At 38.3% G+C, this 19,841-nt stretch overlaps 1 protein-coding gene across 9 annotated transcripts in view; it reads left to right on the plus strand.

Annotated features, from left to right (window-relative positions):
• FAR1 (fatty acyl-CoA reductase 1) overlaps window positions 1-16,635 on the plus strand; it is a 45,767-nt gene extending 29,132 nt beyond the window's left edge. For 7 of the 9 annotated variants that reach the window (XM_044425612.1, XM_044425614.1, XM_044425613.1 and 4 more), the window contains 4 exons: window positions 433-604; window positions 6,628-6,757; window positions 9,943-10,070; window positions 11,301-16,635. In XM_044425612.1, coding sequence (XP_044281547.1) covers window positions 433-604; window positions 6,628-6,757; window positions 9,943-10,070; window positions 11,301-11,463 — 593 coding nt within the window. In that variant the 3' untranslated portion in view covers window positions 11,464-16,635. Of the gene's footprint in view, window positions 1-432; window positions 605-905; window positions 1,078-6,627; window positions 6,758-9,942; window positions 10,071-11,300 lie in introns of all 9 variants that reach the window. The other 2 variants (XM_044425610.1, XM_044425616.1) reach the window with 1 other exon arrangement.
• Window positions 16,636-19,841: the final 3,206 nt, after the last annotated feature.

Here is a 19,841-nt window from a genome sequence, read left to right on the forward strand (position 1 = left end):
AAGTGCACATTAATAAACAAATTCACTACTTTTAACTTGCATGAATGTGATATCTCAGCTAATTTAAAATATTGGATTAAAATCTGTAATGCAACATACTAAGTATTGTTTGATTCATATGCTATAGCAGGTATAAACCTATGGTGATCTGTTTTCAATAATTTACACCCATTGTTAATAATTAAGTAAGAAAGAGGAACAGGAAAAGAATCTCCAGTGAATGGAACACAAGTAGAAAATGTCTAATAAGTCAGACTTCATAAACTGACAATTGAATAATTTGTTTAAATGTTTAATGTTCCATGTTAACGAAGAATATGTAGGAAAAATAACTTTTAATGCAGTGAGAATAGTACTGTATGTTATGTCCATGGAAGTCCATTGCATTTACATGGTTATTATCAAAGCTGTTACGCAACTTTTCTTTCTTAGAATACCATGTAATATCCACTTTCAAGAGGAATCCTCTCGAACAGGCCTTCAGACGGCCCAATGTAAATCTAACCTCCAATCACCTTTTATATCACTACTGGATTGCTGTAAGCCATAAGGCCCCAGCATTCCTGTATGATACCTACCTCAGGATTACAGGAAGAAGTCCAAGGTAATGGTGATTAGCTCTGTCTTGTGTCCCTCTGGCTTTTTACAAACCCGTGTTTACACAATTAACACATTAACTACGTTTTTCTTTCTTGTGAGTATGATTGAATGGACTGTTAGATCCAAGAAGATGCCTGAAGTCAAATCTTCTGTTTCTGGCAACAGTGAAAATGGTGTAGTATGGATATTGCACTAAATAGCTAAATCATCTAGATGTCTAGGCTAATTGAATTTTCTGCCTAACTGTAGATTCATTCTTTGAGCAAGAGCTACTCAAACCATTTTGACCCTTATTTTTCCTACAGAATGTTACCTAAATTTGATATTCAAGAGGAATCCTTTAGAACAAGCAATAAGGCGTCCCAATCTTAAACTCCAGTCCAACCCTCTTATACATCATTATTGGACTACAGTCGGTCACATACTTCCTGCGTTGTTATACGATGTTGTTCTCAGGTTGACAGGTCAGAAACCGTGGTAAGAAAGAAAGGGCTAATTTTTTTGCTAGAAAGGTGATGGAAGCTTGTTGTCGGCGTAGATCAATGGCATGAGCTTTACCTTAGATTTACTAATGGAAGAATAAACAATAATAGTAAAAGAGCAGGATGTTTCTTGGACCTTAGTGATTGTTCAAAGCTATTTTCTTATTAATGAACTAGCAATCCTGGCAAGTTTGAACACTAAACTCTTTGAATCATCCTACTCTAGCACTGTTATTGAAATTATAAGCTGAAATGAATGAGGAGGGGAAGGGAATAGAAGAGATACAAATTCATACTACACTTATATGTGTTATATGTATGATGCTGATAACTTAAAACACTTTATATATCACTATCATTTGGCTTATAATTCTTCTGGCTATTTTTAAGTGGGCAAGAGGTCTCCTTTAGCTGGTCAAACTTGCATAATTTTACTTTTCCTATTTTAAAATTTTTTAAAATAGCACAATTTTCAAGCTTTCTTTTGCAGAACTGATGTTCAAACTGCCCAGCTACCACCAGGATCTGATGGGACAGAAGAAAAGTCAAGTTGTCATAGATTAAATAGAATTTGGGAGGAAGAAAAGAAAACAGTACTCATTGTTTTTTAAACAATGACATATTTTTATATATTCTCAACGTCCTCTAAGAAACTTGCCAACTTCTCTGGCAGTAGATATCTTACTAAGGAAAGTTAGATCATTCAGCATGCACAGAAATTAATCTTGTGTCATGCTTTATTTAGGCGGTTGCTTTCATTTTTAGCATAGTACAGACTGGACGCAAGGACAAGTGTTTATGCTTTCATCTTTCATGGATGATTCCATGTCATTCTCCCAGTTGTTCATACAAATTTCCCATGCTTGTGCCCCTCAAAGCAACTTTGCTACATTCCTGCTTTATTCCAGGAATTTGCATTATTTTGAGTTAACTTTAAAATGCTTGCCAGTTCTATACACTTCTCGTGTAATTGGATTCCTGGGCAACATCCTTATCTTTGTACAAGACTTAATAGCATTTGAGTTTACTTCACATATCTACTTCACATCATTTAACTTTTTTTTTGTAATGGTTAGTCTATATAACTTCTTATAGGCCGCTAAATGCCAATCAAAACTTCTAGTATGTACCTGCTGCTCACGATTGCTACTGGAACTTGAGTGAAATTTACTAGATAGCAAAAACATACTCCAGTCCTCTAGATTATTGAAATCAGAATAATATAATTGACCCCAGGTAGAACAAACAAATGTGTCCAGTAAAGCAGCTGAATCTGTAAGTATTGTTTGAGGAGGAGGGATGCCTGAAAGGCATATTCATCCCCATAAGCATGCTTTTTATAGTTTGCATTCAACCATATCAAATCTGAACGTTTCCTTTAATACTGAACTGACTGAATGGCAAAATGAGGTGATGGCCTCTGCATGTTGAGGAGACTGCCTAAGTATGCAGGAGAATACGAGCATATCAATTAAATATTTTTAAGACCCCAAAGGGCAAGGATCTGTGCTCCATGATTTCCAGAAGATATTTACTGGGATTGCCCTGTTACAGCTTCTTATAACTTAGAGTATCTCAGAGATGCCAAGGGTCAGGTAAATGCATTTTATACTTCCTGTGCTGTACAGGGAAGTTTCATTAAGGAAACCTAATATCTATACAGAATGCTGTTTTTCTTAATTCAGCAAGAAAATATGCTCAAATTTAGGAATGGCAGTAGCGGAATGGGAAAGGATGCTGAATAGGGAAAAAAGAATTTCTTCCTCTGCCATGAACCTCAAAGACACTTTCTTCAGGTTAGCACACCTGTTAAGGGCTGGGAATACAGTGCGGTGTAGTTCCCACTGTGCTATTAAACATGGATATTTTATGTTTGAGCAGTAAAATGGAACCATCCATAAACAAGGTATTGGTTTTGGTATGCTTGGGAAAGACTACCCAGGTTTGCAGAAACATTTGAAAATAAGAGGCTTATTTGAAAATAAGAGGTGATGAAATATGCCCACCAGTTTCCTGGAGCAATGGAAAGCTTGGGACAGCTGAGAGTTAGTTGAAAGTTAGAATTGGGCAGAAAATTGGCCTATTGCACCCCTAAAGAAGGGGAAGATACCACCAAAATGGCAACACAAATGAAAAAGGAGTATTTCTCAAAAATGGCTGGTTTGGAGACTTGGCTTGTTATAAAACACCCATTTCCCAGAAGAAAAAAGTCTTGTGGAACCCAGAGGCATTCTCAGAAATAACAATAAAGCTGGAGGATAGCAATTTGCTTTGCAACATGACAGGAAAACTGTGTGATTAAAATAGTCAAATAAAAAGGAAGAGTAGGGATCCAAGCGAACACCATGTCAGGAAGCCAACCTCTAGTTGCTGCAGCCACCAGTTGGAAATTATGTTCTGCCATTGCTAACTTCTGCCATTGCTACAGGTTTTGCAGACTCTACTGAGAGAAGTGGAGAGCCACACATGGTCCATGAGACACTTGTCATACAGCTCCTTTCTACAGAATGTACTGATCTAAACTGAGGCAATTTTAGATACTTGATTTTAATCAGTTTTTTTTAGTGGGGAAGGACAGGATATTAAACAATTTCAAATAAAGTTTTCTATCTTGAAATTCATGTATTTTCTGAACATGCTTGCATATTAACTAGTTTCTGCAGTAGTTAAACATAATGACTTGAATGAATAGATCCTTCAATTACCCTAGGAGCATAATCCAAAGTATTAAATTGTTGTATGTGCACCACATAATTGTATCTGCATGGAGATGGATTGACTGTGCACGTCCATATAAAGATGCATAGGATCTGTCTATAGGTGTTTAGAACTTTATAAGCTTTGCTGGTAGTTCCTGGATACTACAACAGTGTTCTTTTCCATGAGATGGAAAATAAATAAATGTACTTGTTACTCAGTCAATAGAGTTAGAAGTGTTTGTAGCTTGAAAACTTAACAACACACTGAAGAATTCAGTTTCATCGAAACTGAAACAGGAGCACAAAAGCACTCCTCATAATACCGTGGATGATCTTGATAGTTGACAGGATTGCATCTGCTGAATCATCACACATGTGAACAGCTGCTAGTCCTTTGGTTCAGTATGAAGCCCATGATGATGATTTACAATATCATTTATACTAGTTAACCTCAGTAGTTCGAAACCTTTCCCCTCATATTTCCTCACTGACTTATATTTAATTGACCCAACATGGTGATGGTGCTGTTTAGTAATAATATCCAAATGTAGTTCAAGCTTGTTTTTTGTAGGTGTGAAATTTGTGCTATGTAAAGACCTACAATCTGTTTGTAGGGATACTAAAGAGAATCAGCAGTAGTTCAATACAGTTAAAATCAGGATGTCTTTTAAGTAAACAGAATGGTCAGATTTAGGGTCTTGGAAGTAGCTGGCTCTACTGACCTGTTCTGGAATTCAAATGTGCCATTCTTTACCTATTACCTTCCTTACCATTAAACAAAGACCATTTACTGCTTTCATGATGTACAGTTCTGGCCAATCTGTTGTACTTCCCTACACTTGAAGCTGTTTATTTCATCCTGCTGCAAGAATGGCATTGTATTTAGAACATGTAAATCACTAAATCATTGAATAGTAGAGTTGGAAGGGGCCATGAAGGCCACCAGGTTCAACCCCATGCTCCTGCAGGACACCAATTAAATAGACCATGTTGAAGAAAAACTCAGAGGCTTCTTGCAGGAAAATATCTGAAAATGTATTTGAATCACTTACTGGTCCTTAGAGTACGCATTGCTCTATCTAGGCACATGGACTTGCACAGAAATGACTGCAGGAGTAAGACTTGCTGTGGCAATAGAACAACCTAAAGTGTGATATTGCATTGTTATTGCAGCCGTGCCTTTTAACATCTTGGCAGTGCAAAGAGAATCTATATAAAGAGATTAATTTGGGGCAGCTGCCAAAAAGGTAGCCTGCTGAATTCAGTAGCTCTTCACCATAGAAATACATTGGAAGCACTAGATTTCACTTGGTTCCTTTTTATGTTCTTCTGAAAGTATAGCCCAGAAGCTTAAATGCGTGTAAGACGGTCACTGTTAAAATACACTTTCTGTAAACTCACTGGTGTTTGAATTCAGTGACTTTTTAATTGCTAAAAATTCATGTTCATATTCAGTGTTTTTGTTCTGGTGAATGTTTTGCTTATGAAAGTTTGGGAAGAAGAGCTCTGCTTTTCATAATATGGGTGAGATGTGATGTTCAGGTACTTAGAAGAACTGTATAAAAATCCTCTTAAGAAAAAGTTTGCATAACTTAATTACCTTGTATTGCCTTTCTGGTGGCTGGTTATTTGTATTTGAGCATCTGCCTTCCTTTTTTAGTAGCACTCTGCCAAATGTACTTTCTTTTCAAAAAGCTGTCTTGTATTGATGCTGACTTTATTTTACCTTTCCATTTCATCTTTTCATCTTCCCTATTCTTTATCATCAGTGCCTTCTGTTATATGGATTAGCCTGGAAATGAATGTGTAGAATAGGTGTTGGCTCTTGGCTGTAGGCAGCCAGTGCCAGCAAAATCTATTTGACCAGTTTTACCAAGATAATATGCAGCAAAGATGAATGTGGTTTGTACATACAATTTACTGCATTCAAATTCATGCATAGCAGTATTATTTTAAAGTTGCTTTCCAAGTTGATCCTAACAATAGAATGCACTATATTCAGACAAGTTAATTGTTCCTCCAGTAGGGCAGAATATTTCTGTATATTAATCTGTATCTGAACTGGCACATCAGCAGTTAACCAATGATTATTTTGGGAAAGATGAGATTGTCTTATAATGAAGGGCTTTCCTTCACTTTCCTTTTCTGCCTCAAGAGTAAAAAGAAGAGGGGTATTTGCCATGGATTATCCTCAGCTAAATCTCTTGCATCTGAAATGTGTATGGATATAGCATTGGGCACTATTACAGTATAGGGAATTGCCCTTTGATGAAGCTGTCCCCAGAAATGGTATTCTAAGTGGAGCAGCGTTGGAGAGTAGGCATCTGTCTCTAAATTTTGTTTGTTTAATTTTTAAACTTTCTATACTGCCCAATAGCCGAAGGCTAGATCTATGTTTCGCTAAAGCTACAATGTTATGAATACATTCTCTAATAAAACTTTTCCACTTTTGGCCATGCAATGAAACCTACTATATATGATTGCTCTTCTTCCTTCCTCACCCCACTCATCTCTCTTCATTTTAAATGTATATGTAAAATACAATGTATATAATACTGTTTGAGCATGTAACTATTGCTTTTTCTCAAATGGGTTGTATCCAATGTTAGGCTAACTTAAATCCTATTCATTGTAGTGGGTCTACTCTAACTAACATTTGATGCAGCCCAGTATTTCTTAAAACGCAATGCAAAAATATTCTGGTTATGATAAATCTACTTGATTGCTTTGGTGTTATGGGAAGGTGGAGGGCTCTCTGTTGGGGCATCATATCTTGTGACTTGGGGAGTTTAGGCATGTATAGTTTCTGAATGTGAACTTTAATGCACTCTTCCCCTGGACTGTAGGATGATGAAAACAATAACACGTCTCCACAAGGTTATGATGTTACTAGAGTACTTCACCAGTAATTCTTGGGACTGGAATACAGACAATGTCAATATGCTTATGAACCAGCTTGGTCCTGAAGACAAAAAGGCAAGTAATGTTTATGTTGTTTTTACTCGTCAACAATATAGTATTTGAAATATTGTCATGTGAAGAAATTCAAAGAGGAACAGATGTGAAGATAGCAAAAAGGTGAGAAGATTCCAAAAGCTTAAAACACCAGAACACTTGTGTTCACTAGCACTACTAATATTTGCAAATACTGCACATAGATTTTAAGACCTTTCATAGATGTTTGTCTGGAACTGAAATCAGTAGGTTCTTTGTGTTTGCTGTGCATCACTCTTACAGGCTGTCTGCCTGTGTGGGGCTTGTTCTTGGGAAGATTTTCCAAGCTGAGCTTGTTCTGGTAGGACCCCCACTCCTCCCTTCTCCTGACATATATAAGAGGGGCTCCCACAATTTTCCCCAATTCTTTTCTGACCACCATTTGGGTGGCTCAGTTCTTTTCCAAGCATCAGTTTCCTCCCAAATAATTATAGTCATCTTTCTAAAAATAATAGTAAAAATAAAAGTCCCTGTGTCAAAGTGTCTGTTCGGAAATGTGTTCTCTGTGGAATCCATCTGCCTTGCATGAATGCTCACCCCCTGTGCCTCTTCTGCCTGAGAGAGAATTGTGCCAGGCCCTTAAGAACCAAGCAGGCTGACTTAGAGCTGGGTTGTGGAGCCGTGCCCTTATGGCTGCTGACTCTGCACAGCACTCTGCTGCTGGAGGGCACCCCCACCTTGTGGGCAGCTTCTCCCTCCCTCCATCCATGGTTGCTTGAGCTCATCCAGCTGCCCCACCCATCCTGCCCACACCCTTGTCTGGGCACACAGATGAAGAGGAAAGCAGAGCAAAGGAGGAGGCCACAAAAGCACAGAGGCCTGGAAGGACATGTGTCAGTGCCAGTTTTTCCAACAGTTCCTACATTGGTTTCTGTACCATGGCAGGGGGCCCTGTCTACCTGCATTTCTGGATAGATTTTACTGTATTGAAATTAGGTAGAGTTCTGTGTAGCAAACTCACTTATGTAAAGATCTGTTATGTGTTATGTAAAGATCTGATTTTTTTCAAATCATATAAAAGTGTTAATCTCAAGACACTGTCTTAGATCTAAATCCACTGAAATAATAATATAGTTGGGTTGTAAGGGTTTGTTCATCTTCAATTTTATTTGGTATGATTAGAGTCACACAATAATTGAGTGAATGTGTCTGTATACAAAGTATTGTTCGAGATTAGCAAAAACAAGAATAAGCTTTAAATTAAGGGGCTTAAAATGAAATTTCCCTGCTAGAGCTCTAAATTAATTTTCGTGGAATGATCCTGTGGCCCTTAGACTGCACTCCAAACTTAGAGAAGAGCTGCCCTGAGGCTTCGGCGATGGGTGCGGCATAGAAATGTTATAAATATATAAATAAATAATAAATCAGAGCTCAATCCCCCATTGGTTTGCAGCCAGTGTTGAAAAATCTACCAGCTTTTCTCTGAGGCATGAATCCATTCCAGACTTTTTCTCTCCTCCTCCAAGATTCTCCAGCTAGATGGGCAAAATAGCCTGTCTACTGAAAATGCAGGATGGAAATCAGGGAGGCAAAGCTTGCCTCTGAACTCTCACTCTGTAATGGGAGTTTGGGAGCTAAGGAACGACCCTGGGTCCTGATGGAATTGTATCCTAAATCTCCAAAACTGTATAATTAAAACATAAGAAAATCCTAGCTGGTCAGATCAGTGGTCCTTCTAGTCCAGCATTTGGTTCACACAGTGGCAAACCAGCTGTACAAAGAGTCCCTCAAACAGGATGGGTACAAGTTCTTGGCCTGCCCGAGCTCTTCAACTCGCGCATGCAGGCATGCTGCATCTGATAAAGGCGGTAGTACATAGCCAGCAAGGCTAGTAGCCACTGGTAGCCTCCAGATTAGTGGCCATCATCACTTCCCATGGCAGTGAATTCTATTAGCTCTATGGCTCTACATTATATGAAGTAGTATGTTGTTTTATCTGTCTGAAAGCTTCCACCTCATCTTCATGGGATGACCCTGGATTCTAGGGTTAGGGGGTAGTTTCTTCACACCATGTATTATTTTAAACATCTGTATCATGTCTCCCCGTAATCACCTTTTTTTCCTAAGCTGAACAGTCCCTTTGGAGTTCCTCATAATCCCTTTTTACCATTCTAAATGAGTTGATATCATCAGCAAATCTGGCCACTTCACTTGTTGTTAGTCACAAAGTCATACCCAACCCATCATGACCCCATGGACAACATTCCTCCAGGCAGCCATTTCACTACTTACTTCTAATTCCATATAATTTACAAATAGATTGAAAAGAATCAGTCCTGATGGAGAGCACTGCAGGGCTCTGCTAATGAAATTTCTCCATTGGGAGAAATTACCATTTATTCCCACCCTGTCTTTTGTTCCTTAACTGGTTTGTGATCCATAAGACGACTTTCTCTTTTATGTCATGATTGCTTAGTTTGCTCAGAAGCCTTTGGGGAGGGACTGTGTCAAAAGTTTTTTGGAAGTCCCAAGTAAACAATGTCTACTGAACTATCCCTACCTATGTGCTTATTGACATTCTTAAAGAACTCTAATAGCTTCATCATCTCATGATTACCCTGAGCATTCTCTTCTTGAGGGTGATAGCATACTCTTAAGACTAAATTGGTTTTAGAGCCAGGAATTCTCACCTATAGTGCTTCTGTGGAGGAGTCCACATACTTTGGATTATCAAGTCTGCTGGATTCTATGCCCTCTTTAATAGGGAGAGCAACACCTCCTCCAGTTGGCACTTCCTTGACCTTCCTATATAATTATATCCAGCAATGACCATTTCCCATTGATTATCTCAACTCCACGGATTTTTGTAATGTGCTCTATATCTAGTTTCTCCTTTAACAACTCCTGCTCTCCCATTTTGGCTCTGAGGCTTCTTAGTATTTGGATAGAAGCATCCTTCTCCAGCTGTCTGCCACTTATATTCTGGCACTTAGTCTTCTTCAACTGGTTATCGTGTCTCACAGTAACCTTATGCCTTACTCCCTTCCAAGATTTGGTCAATCAGAAACCACCTAACCTTCATCCACTAGAGATGATTTAGCCTGTACCAGATGCTTAGTTAGGCACATTAATTTGTGATACAAATCTTCATCCGTTATATGCTTGACTTAAACTGCATTTCATTTGGGATGCAGATCTTAACACTAAGGGTTATATTTTTATGGCAGGCATTTAATTTTGATGTCCGACAGTTACACTGGGCAGAATATATGGAAAATTACTGCATGGGAACAAAGAAATATGTATTAAATGAGGAAATGTCTGGTCTCCCAGCAGCTCGGAAACACTTGAACAAGTAAGTATAGTTCATATTTTATTCTGTAGACTAATACATACATAGCTTGACCAATGTGAACAAAGCACATTGATATAAATACCTCATGCCCATTAAAAAATGATGGACATGTTCTAAGAGAAGACCACTATAAATCTTCTGATACTAAGTTCTTTAGTAAGTTCTTAATCATTCATAACATCAATTGATTATATTTAGGCAATAACATCACCTAAAAATGAATGGCACAAAGACTAAATGGATGGTGCGTAAATGTAATCTGAATGAGATTTACCAGAGCTGTCACATTTTTAATTGTAACTTCCCTGACTAGGCTGCTAATGACAAATGAGAGTCAGAACTAATGATATTTTTGCTGCCATAGCTTTAAGTTTTTCAATCCTGTGTCATCCTTTTCAAGGCTACAGGGGGTTGAAGCTGAGGCAGCTGTGTAGTACTTTAAATGTTGAAAGTGCTTTGCATATGTTAGCTTGTGTAATTGTTAGAATGTCTGGCAAAATAGGTAAGCATTGCCACATCATAAAAATAAGCAATTATGCTTACAAGTTCAGTTTGCCCTAAATTCTTCTGAGGTCATGAACGAAGTAAGATGAAATTTGAACTCAAGACTTACTAATTTGCAGCTCTGTTTGTCACCTCACTTCACTATGGTATAAGAAGAAAAAAGGCATTATTCGTACTATATCCAGTAGGCACAAGCATTTATTCCTAGAAATACAAGAGCATTTTTACTCCAGGACATCCCACCTTTGTTTAAAATGCCTGGCATTGTTCTAAATAAGAGTTTTGATTTTATCAGCAGTATCTGTGACTTCTACAGAAAACATTACCCTTTAAACTAGAAGCCAGAAAAGCTTGACATTTAGAAGTGAGTTCCATTTGAGGACTTCATACTACTTTAAAATCTATTCATAGTAAACAGTTGCAGTGTATTTCCTTCGTATCTTTTTAAAGTTAAGCATTTGTTTCCATTGCTCTTAGAAAGTATCATTCTATGAACTCCTTGAGCCCATACTGCTGAAAGATGCAACGTATTTACTTATTACATACAAGAAGGTGGTGATTGTGTCTAACCTTGTAAACAAATCTTCAATAAACTGAAGTTGAAAAAACAATCTTATGTGGAGGGACATAGAACAGTATAAGTTCCATTTCATTGTAGAACTTTTTCATTATATAAGCATATTGTTGCCACATTCCCCATTTTCTTTTTATTTGATTGTTTTCTAGGCTAAGGAACATACGTTATGGTTTCAATACTGTGCTTGTGATCCTCATCTGGCGCATTTTCATTGCAAGATCACAAATGGCAAGAAACATCTGGTATTTTGTCGTTAGCCTGTGTTACAAGTTTCTCTCTTACTTCAGAGCATCCAGCACGATGCGATACTGAAGATGACAGTTCTAGCATTAGGACATCTATGCATATGGTGGTCTAATGGCACAAAGCCGTATAATGTACTTACTCATCTTGTCTTTTGTAAAAACACACAATATTAGATCTGGATTGTGAAATACAGTACATGTGATGCTTTATTGTGTATTTCTGTGGAGATTTTATGGCTGGTACTGGATCAACCTGTCATTAGGCAAATATGTAAGTTAAATATCTCAACAGATGTTAGTATCTCTGTGAGGAAAAAACTTTGGCCACTGACCAATGTAACTGTGCAATTCTGGAATGCATTGAATTAAAATCTGCCTTAACATAGTAAACTTAATTTTTATTGCAAATGAGTACATTTAGTTAAGGTGAAGAAATGATTGGCTTAGATGATAAATTTATTTATTTGAGACTTTAAATTACAGTGGTTTGTCTGGTTAATCTTATGAGAGATGTCTTGTAAATGATTGTTAAGCATTTGTTAGCTTATTCTTCTCACCTCCTTTCGAGTGACTCTAAGGATGTGGTGAAGATTACTAAAAGAAATTAACCATCCTAGCTGTTTTTGGTCTACTTTTGTAAATACACCTACCAGTCCTCATCAGCCCGTAGAAATTGAATTGGCCACAATAAGATGTATGTGCAGTATCAGTATAAGTACTGAATCCCCCTCTCCCACTGCTTTGTAAAACTCCCAGAATTGAAAAGACAGGGCTCCTTCAAGGGGAAAACCAAAGCTAGTATGCCGTATTTATATTCCCAAGGTTTTTTGAATGATGTACTTGGACAAGGAAAGAATTATCTTTCTTAGATACAGAGAAAGGAGACATATCTTTACAGTTTACTAGAATTCTCCCAGAATAAAAGAAGATATCAAGTACTTTGAAAAGCAAGATTCAGAGCTTAACCCTCTAGGAGATTCTGCATCTTTCCTATCTTATCTACAGAAATATTAAATTGAATTCACAAACACTTTTAAAGCTGTCAACATATTTATGATAGAGAAAATTCAATGGTTTGGGGAATAGAAATACAAGTAAGCAAATGAAAATATGAAATAGCTTCTACTTGAGTAAATGTGTTTTTCTGGCTGTTTAATATATTTTAGCAGGGAAAATGCATTTGCAAGAGTTCTTACTAAAATATTTGAATTATATAAACTTGCCCATTAATTTTCAGTTCATAAAGTTCTGTACTAATATTAATGTTCTTTTTATTTGATATAATCCACCGTATCTGTGTAGTGTGGTGGTAAAATGCTTAACTTCTATTGTACATGTTTTTATAAATATGCCTGAGAAATTGTGAAAGAATCCTGAAGGAATCAGACAAGTGTTATACACAAGGCACACATGTCCTTTACTTATAACTCCACAAGCAAACCTTGTTTTGATGTTGTGGAAATATTCCATGCAAGTGTGGATCTAATTTTGAAGAGAGAGATCTAGCTAAAGCTTAAATGTCTCACATGCTTAAATATAATGGTGTTTCTAAAAAAAAAATTGTACATAATCTTTCCATAGATACAAAATGTAATATGGTCAAGGACCGCACCAATTAGAGGTGTGTGAGACTGCTGTGGAAATGGAGAAAATACAATAAATTGTGGCTTGTGTGATTTAAGGTTTTACATTTGGCTGCAAAATCCCTACTATATTTGTTACAGCTGCTCCCCATCCTCATTAGACTTGAACATTTACCTAGTATTTTGGTAAATGGTAGTTTTATTTGGATTTTGCACAAGATGCCTGGACCCCAACCAGCCACCCTAGTGTGTATGTGTGTATGTGTGATTAAACATGGTGAGAGAGGTGCTTAGATGTATTCATTTTTCTCACCATTCCTTGTTTTGATAGAACAAATTATTGCTAACTCTTTAAACTAATGCAGCTGAAACCATGATGTCACTGTCCACAATTCTGCTTAAAGGAATTTTTGATTAATTGATGGGATTATCTAGCTTGCCACATTAGAGACCCTATATGTCCAGTATGATTGCTATTTTGAATTCTTGGAATTTTAGTTCTAGTTCAATGGCTGCCTAGTTGTTCTTACATGAAGAAGTATCATCATGCTGTGCCACAAGAATATTTTTCACATTCCACACAAATCTGGATGTTCAAAGGCACTTTCTCATATCTAGATCTTACACGTTGCTGTTCAAGTAACATTGCAGTTTCATTGTTCAGTCTTTTTAATTTAAGTCCATAATTTTGGACATGAATATGAATCATTTCATTGATTTTAATATGCTGTCAAATCTGAAGTGAGGTGTATTCAGAAGCAGATCACTCACAGGTGTACCAGAATTGAAAATTTGGGGCCATCAGAAGAACATTACTCTCCAGCTGAGTTTTCTGTTGTAGGAACAGATTCTGAAAACAAAATTTTAAATCATAAGCTTTTATAAAATAGAAATATTGGGTGCCTTTGTTTGTAAACCAAAAATAAAAACAAATCCTGAATATGATGTTTGTTCAATTTATCAAGTTGTTTAAGTTGTGTAGAAATGTTAACTGAAAATATGTGCTTTGAAATAGGAAATTAACAAAGCCTTTTTCTACATTATTAAGCGTGTTAATGCAATGTGATACACACTTTCCAAGTTGAAGAATATATAGAAATAGCATGTCATTTCTAATTCTTAGGCTTGAAATTTTACTCACCTTTAAATACTATTTTTACCCATCTTAAAGTAATGATATAGGTGGTTCAAAATCTTGAGCCAATGGAAGAAGTTAATCAGCAGTGCTACATTGTTGCCTTACTCCACAACAGGGCAATCCTCTCTATGTTTGAGTTCAGTAGATCTTACTCCAAGTATATGTACATAAGATTTTTTATCACTGTTCTCACATTTTGCAACTTTAAAAAGTTAATGAAATATACTCCATTGGATGAATTAGCCATGACTTCTGTGCATAAGTGACAACTGTACTTTGCATGAGGATCATAAATACTGCTCAGCTTGTAAGTCTTGTACTACAGGGCTTGGAAAAATACAATGTGAAATAACTTTCTCATAGATACTTTGAGAATAATACTCAGTGTTAACATTGCTACAAAAGTTCTACACTTTGTTTTGAAGTGAAATAATTCCATTTTCATTCATTTAAGGTTTTATTCATGTATTTCTCTCCATTGTCTAATTACCCTGCCCATAATTTATGCTGGTTTTAAAAAGCTACAGTGATTTAGAACTATGAAATTTGACCACCCAAATTGAGAGTGTGACAAAGTAGCTAATAATGGAACAGATAACTAATCTGCATATCTTGAGTATGTGATCTTGAACATGTGCCTTGAAATGAACCATATAGGTGATGAAAAGGAGGGAATTTTTCCCTGTCCATCAGTCAAAGAGGCCTATCATTAATAAAAAAGATGCCAAAGCATTTTTAAAGCAAACTGAACAAATTTGGCAGCCTGCAATTTGAGTATTCCTCTGTGTGAGTTATTTTGAGCTACTAAATAACCTCTCCTCTGTTCAATTAAGTAATACTTTACACAAGTGTTTCTGTAGTGTTCACATTTACTTGGAAATCATTCCCTTTTAATGCTATGGGAATTCTTCCAGAGCAAACATGCAAGATTGTACTACTGCTGTAAGGATTATATAGCAAAGTTACTGATTTTCCAAAATTCATTGTTATTTACTACATTGACAAAGTATGCCAGTGCTGTTGTAACTTACTTTCATTTTTGAAGCAGTAGGTTTGCCTTTTCAGTTATCTAAAATATGTGAATGTTTCATATCTTAGAAAGATTTCAGTGTAGTTTGAGTAATATTTGTGAATATTTTCCTTTATCCTTTCATTTGTACTTAAGATAGCCTACCTTGACATAGGCTATACTATTTAATTGGGGATTTAATTGGGCTACCATAGAAAAACTTCCTGAAACAAAACTGGAATAGTTTTCAATATTGCACTTTAATTTGTAGATGTGCCACGCTATTCTGTGAGGGAAGGAAGCATGAGTGGGACATTCTGTCTCCACCCTAAATTTCTCTTATAAAAGGTGAGATGCTTGAATTTTGCTTTCTGTATTATAGCTGATGTGAGGTTCAGAATGAATGGTCAGTCTAGCAGCTTTCCCTCTTTTTCACTGAATTACAAATTGATGTACAATTCATCTGGATACCTTACACCTATCGAATAGTTCAAAAATAATGCAACTGGAAATTTGTGGACTTGCTTCTGAACACTAGAGGATATTGCAATGTATTAACAATGATATGAAAACATCAGTAATATAGATGATTGGAAGTGACCAACAGAAAATTCTTTTTAAAAGGACACCTGGTTGTTAAGGGCCTGACAGCCTAATCTCTGTGCCAGAAAAACAGTCATTTCTAGAAAAGAGGAACACATTTAGAACAATTGCACAACACCTTGGTTGGGTTCACACATCACAACAAGCAACCCTGAGTCATTTCCATGCTGTGCTGTTTTTTGCCTGGATGTTCCTGACAAGTGGTTTCTACACTAGCGTGATTTCTTCCTGCTGCTGGCACATATCCCATCAGCCTGAAATTCAGTCCCACATTGGATGACTGCAGCAGCTGTCATTCTTTCCCAGGAACTCTGTGCTAGCTGCATACTAGGACCATAGAAACCATGAGAGACCACAGTGAAGTTTGGAAACTGGGTTCAGACAACAGACCATCCTGCACAAAAAGCCATGAGAGCTTGTCATGCAGTGTGACCCCAACCCTTGCACAGGGCAGCAGAGCAACAGATCAGGGAATCTGACAGAGGTACTGTCAAAGGAGTGCCTGAAATTCAACCAGATCTTGGGCTAGTGGCCTAATACTACTACCATTATACAAGTATATTGGCACCAGTGTAAATATTTCTCCACCACGAATTGTTTTTTTTTTGTTTTTTTGTTTGCTTTTTGCTAAAAAGTTGTCAGTGCATTTTGTTCTTTTGTAAAACATTAGATGGCCCCAGGGTACATGCCAAATGGTTTATACCCAAGGACATAGCCTGCTTCACCAAGTTTTGCCCTATTTAGCTGCATTCTTAATTCCTTGATATAATCAACTTTTTGCATTGTATTCTATCAAATTGCAATTAAAATCTGTTGGCTATTTGTAAACTGTGATTTATCTACATGATGCATAGCAACTATTGAAATGCAAGCCTCAAAATTAAACACTGATACAATTCTTTGTTATCTTTGTGACTCACACGTATGGCTTAAGCACCTGCACAGAACAGACACTTGGAATATTCTAGAGCTAAGCAAGTCTCAACAGAAGTCCTGCCAGGCTTCTTTGTGCACGCTCTGGGTGTCGCTCCCACCACCACTCAGTTGTTTTTGATCCATGGGTGATTAACAACATTTCAAAAGTTCTTTTGTTCCACAGCTTTTATCACCCCTCCTCCATCTGTTTGGGGAAAGCTCAGGCACACCCGCTAGGCACTTAGTGCCCATTCTGAAAATTCATCCTCAAGACAATTTTAAAAGGCTCTAGACCAGACAGGAGTTGTCACAGGAGGAAGGACACTGGAACCACCACCACAATTCTCCCATGGGAGTGTTATGGGTTACTGCCTCCACAGCAGGATGTGGAAATGGAGGCAGCTTCAGAGCACCGTGAACTTGGGCAAAGTGGCAAGGCACCACTCACAGGGCAGGATGGCCTGCTCTGCCAATAGGGGCCCCACGAACCTCAATCTGCTGGCTTGGTGCCAAAGCTGGTGTGAAGCCCAACTGGATGGATGGAGGGGTGTAGGCATGCTTGCTTGTGCAGTGCTGTTCCTGGGTTGACAGAAGGGTTCAAAAGGGAAGTTTTGGTTAATGAACAATAGATTGCTGTTTAGTCCTCCACCATCCCTCAGAGTCCACACCCACTGCCCCAGTGACTCCATCTAGCCACCTCATCCGTGGGTGCTGTCCCCTTCTCCTTTTGCTGTCAATCGTTCCCAGCATCAGGGTCTTCTCCAGTGACTTATTCCTTCTCATTAGGGAACAATAGATAGAGATCGACTTTTTACTTGGCGTATGCTCAAAAGCTCGTACAGCAATAAGCAGAGAAAACTCTTGTGTCGGTTGTTACCAGAGGGAGACAAGTGGTTCACGACTTAGTTCCTCTCCTCCCTTTTCACCCCAGAGGTGCATGGCCTCCAAGACCTTCAAAAAAATGAACCAACTGTAGTAGAAAAATACTGTCAACTGTTTTGTGGTGTCTTAGAGGAGCCCTCAAAGGAGATTCTTGCTCCCACTTGCAAAGCCTTCACTAAATAGGCCAAGAAAAAGAGAGCATTTCCTCCTCTAGGATCAAACACCAAAGGTGTAAACAGAATCACACAAAATGAATATTGCATACTGCTTTGGCCTCCATTTGGAAGAAGCTGTATCAATTCCTTTCTTTAATTTCCCTGAGTTACATGGAGAACATTTCTGGGTATCAGCTGCTGACATAGGGAATATCAACCTGGAGAGGTGAAGAAACTGTTGGAATCTAATTCTTGCATTAATTGTACTTCTTTCCTATGCTGAGCCCTGGCCAGGTAGCAAGCTAAGCTTAGATCAAGTCTAGACATGCTCAGGAATGCTAGTGGGCTCCTTTTCTGTGCAAACAATGGAGTTCTTTGCAAAAAGTACACAAAGCCTGCAAACTAGCCTCGTCAACGTAGTTGGACTCACTTCCTGCTGGATTACCTATCCAAAGGCTCAGTGTGAGACAAACTAAGGGCAAAGAGAAAGGGCAGAGTCTGGGGAGCTGAACTAAGAAAATCTGATAATTCCTCCTGCCAAATTGGATTCCTCACACTTGCAGAGACAAGTATTGCTCTGGCTCTTCTGCTTCCTCCATTCAACCTTCAAGATCTTTCTCGGATGCCACACTAGGTGATCAACATCTTTTATCATCATCTTTTATCAACATCTTTTAACATCTTCAAACGATAATCTGAGCCTATGTGGAACAAGTACTGAGAATGAGACTTGGCCTAGAAATCCAAGTTCTACTGCCTCCTGTCATGAACATAGGACTCAATAGATACACTCTAACCTAGCATCAGCTGCCATCCCAATTCTCATGAATTTAATCCATATAATTAAACAAACACGGGCAAAATCCTTCATTCTACCACCGAGGTCTTGCAATACAGGTTGTCTTCATAGGGGGCAAGAGAAGGATCATGTCTTCATTTTCAAAAGCCTGCCTCCAATTCTGTAATAAAAGCTTTGTCCAAACATAAAACCCACTTCTCCTTCACTGGTGCAGAGGGCTGAAATTTAGATGTGATTAGCTAAAAAATTCACTCCGCAATTGCACTGTTCCTCAGAGTGGCCAATTACCAGGCATTTATGCTAACCTAACATCACTTCCTACATGTCAGTAGCATTATTTGTTGATTGCCTTGTGATGATATTTCAAACCAAAGCACCTAGACTAGAAAGTGAGCACCATGTGTTTGACTGCAGCTCAAAATGTATGGCAACTGCCTTTTCCTTTAGGAGACATGCCTTATTTTGGACCTCAGACCTTCTGGTATGCAAAGTGGAGAGCATTCCAACAGGTGCCACCCTGAATGCCTTCCAGCTGGGGGCTAGATCTGCCATGTCCAGCACTGTTGTGAGGAGAAACATCTGACTTTGTAACTGGGTTGTGGATGCCCAGTCCAACATGGCAGGTGTTCCCCTCACTGGTAAACTTCTGATCTGCCAAACATTGGAGAAGATCCTATTGGAAACCAAGGACAAGAATAAGGCAAGACTGAACACCTTGAAGAAGAAAACCACCTATGTCTTTCTGAGGTAACCAAGCACAGATGCCAACAGGATACCAGATGCAAGCCAGGTCCCCAGGGACATTTCCTGTCAGAGAAAGAAACCCTCTTCAGCATGACATTCCATCTTCCCCTGTCAGAGGGAGGCCTCATATCTTTTCCGACCACTAGAAAAAAAAAATCTGGGAACAGATTCTTCTTCAAAGGGACATTTTTTGGGCACTGATTCTTGCCAATCTCAACCCTCCTAGCCTCCACGAGTGAGTCCACTAACAAAGACTATACACATAGGACCATACACAGCACACCTTCCTGGTATGGTCCTATGCCTCAGGAAGTGACCCTAGAGTTCCTCCAGGTGGGTCTGTCAGCCAGCCTGAGGCCTAACACCCTCAGGAGACAAGATGCAGACCTAGGTTCCACTCTGAGTGATATGAACAGACCCCCTGGGTACCTTCCCTTATGTCAAAAGGTTTCTGAGGGCAGTTTCATTAATCAGTCCACCTCTTGTCCATACTTTCTCCATCTGGAACCCAAATACGGGGCTCAGGACCCCCTTCAAAACAGTAGGGTCTGCCTCTCTCAAGGTATTAACCTTTAATACAATTTTCCTGGTTGTTATCAGCTCAGCTGGAACAATTA

This window comes from Varanus komodoensis, unplaced genomic scaffold (assembly GCF_004798865.1).
Source record: "Varanus komodoensis strain SLA01 unplaced genomic scaffold, ASM479886v1 scaffold16, whole genome shotgun sequence".
In the NCBI taxonomy this organism is placed as follows: Eukaryota; Metazoa; Chordata; class Lepidosauria; order Squamata; family Varanidae; genus Varanus; species Varanus komodoensis.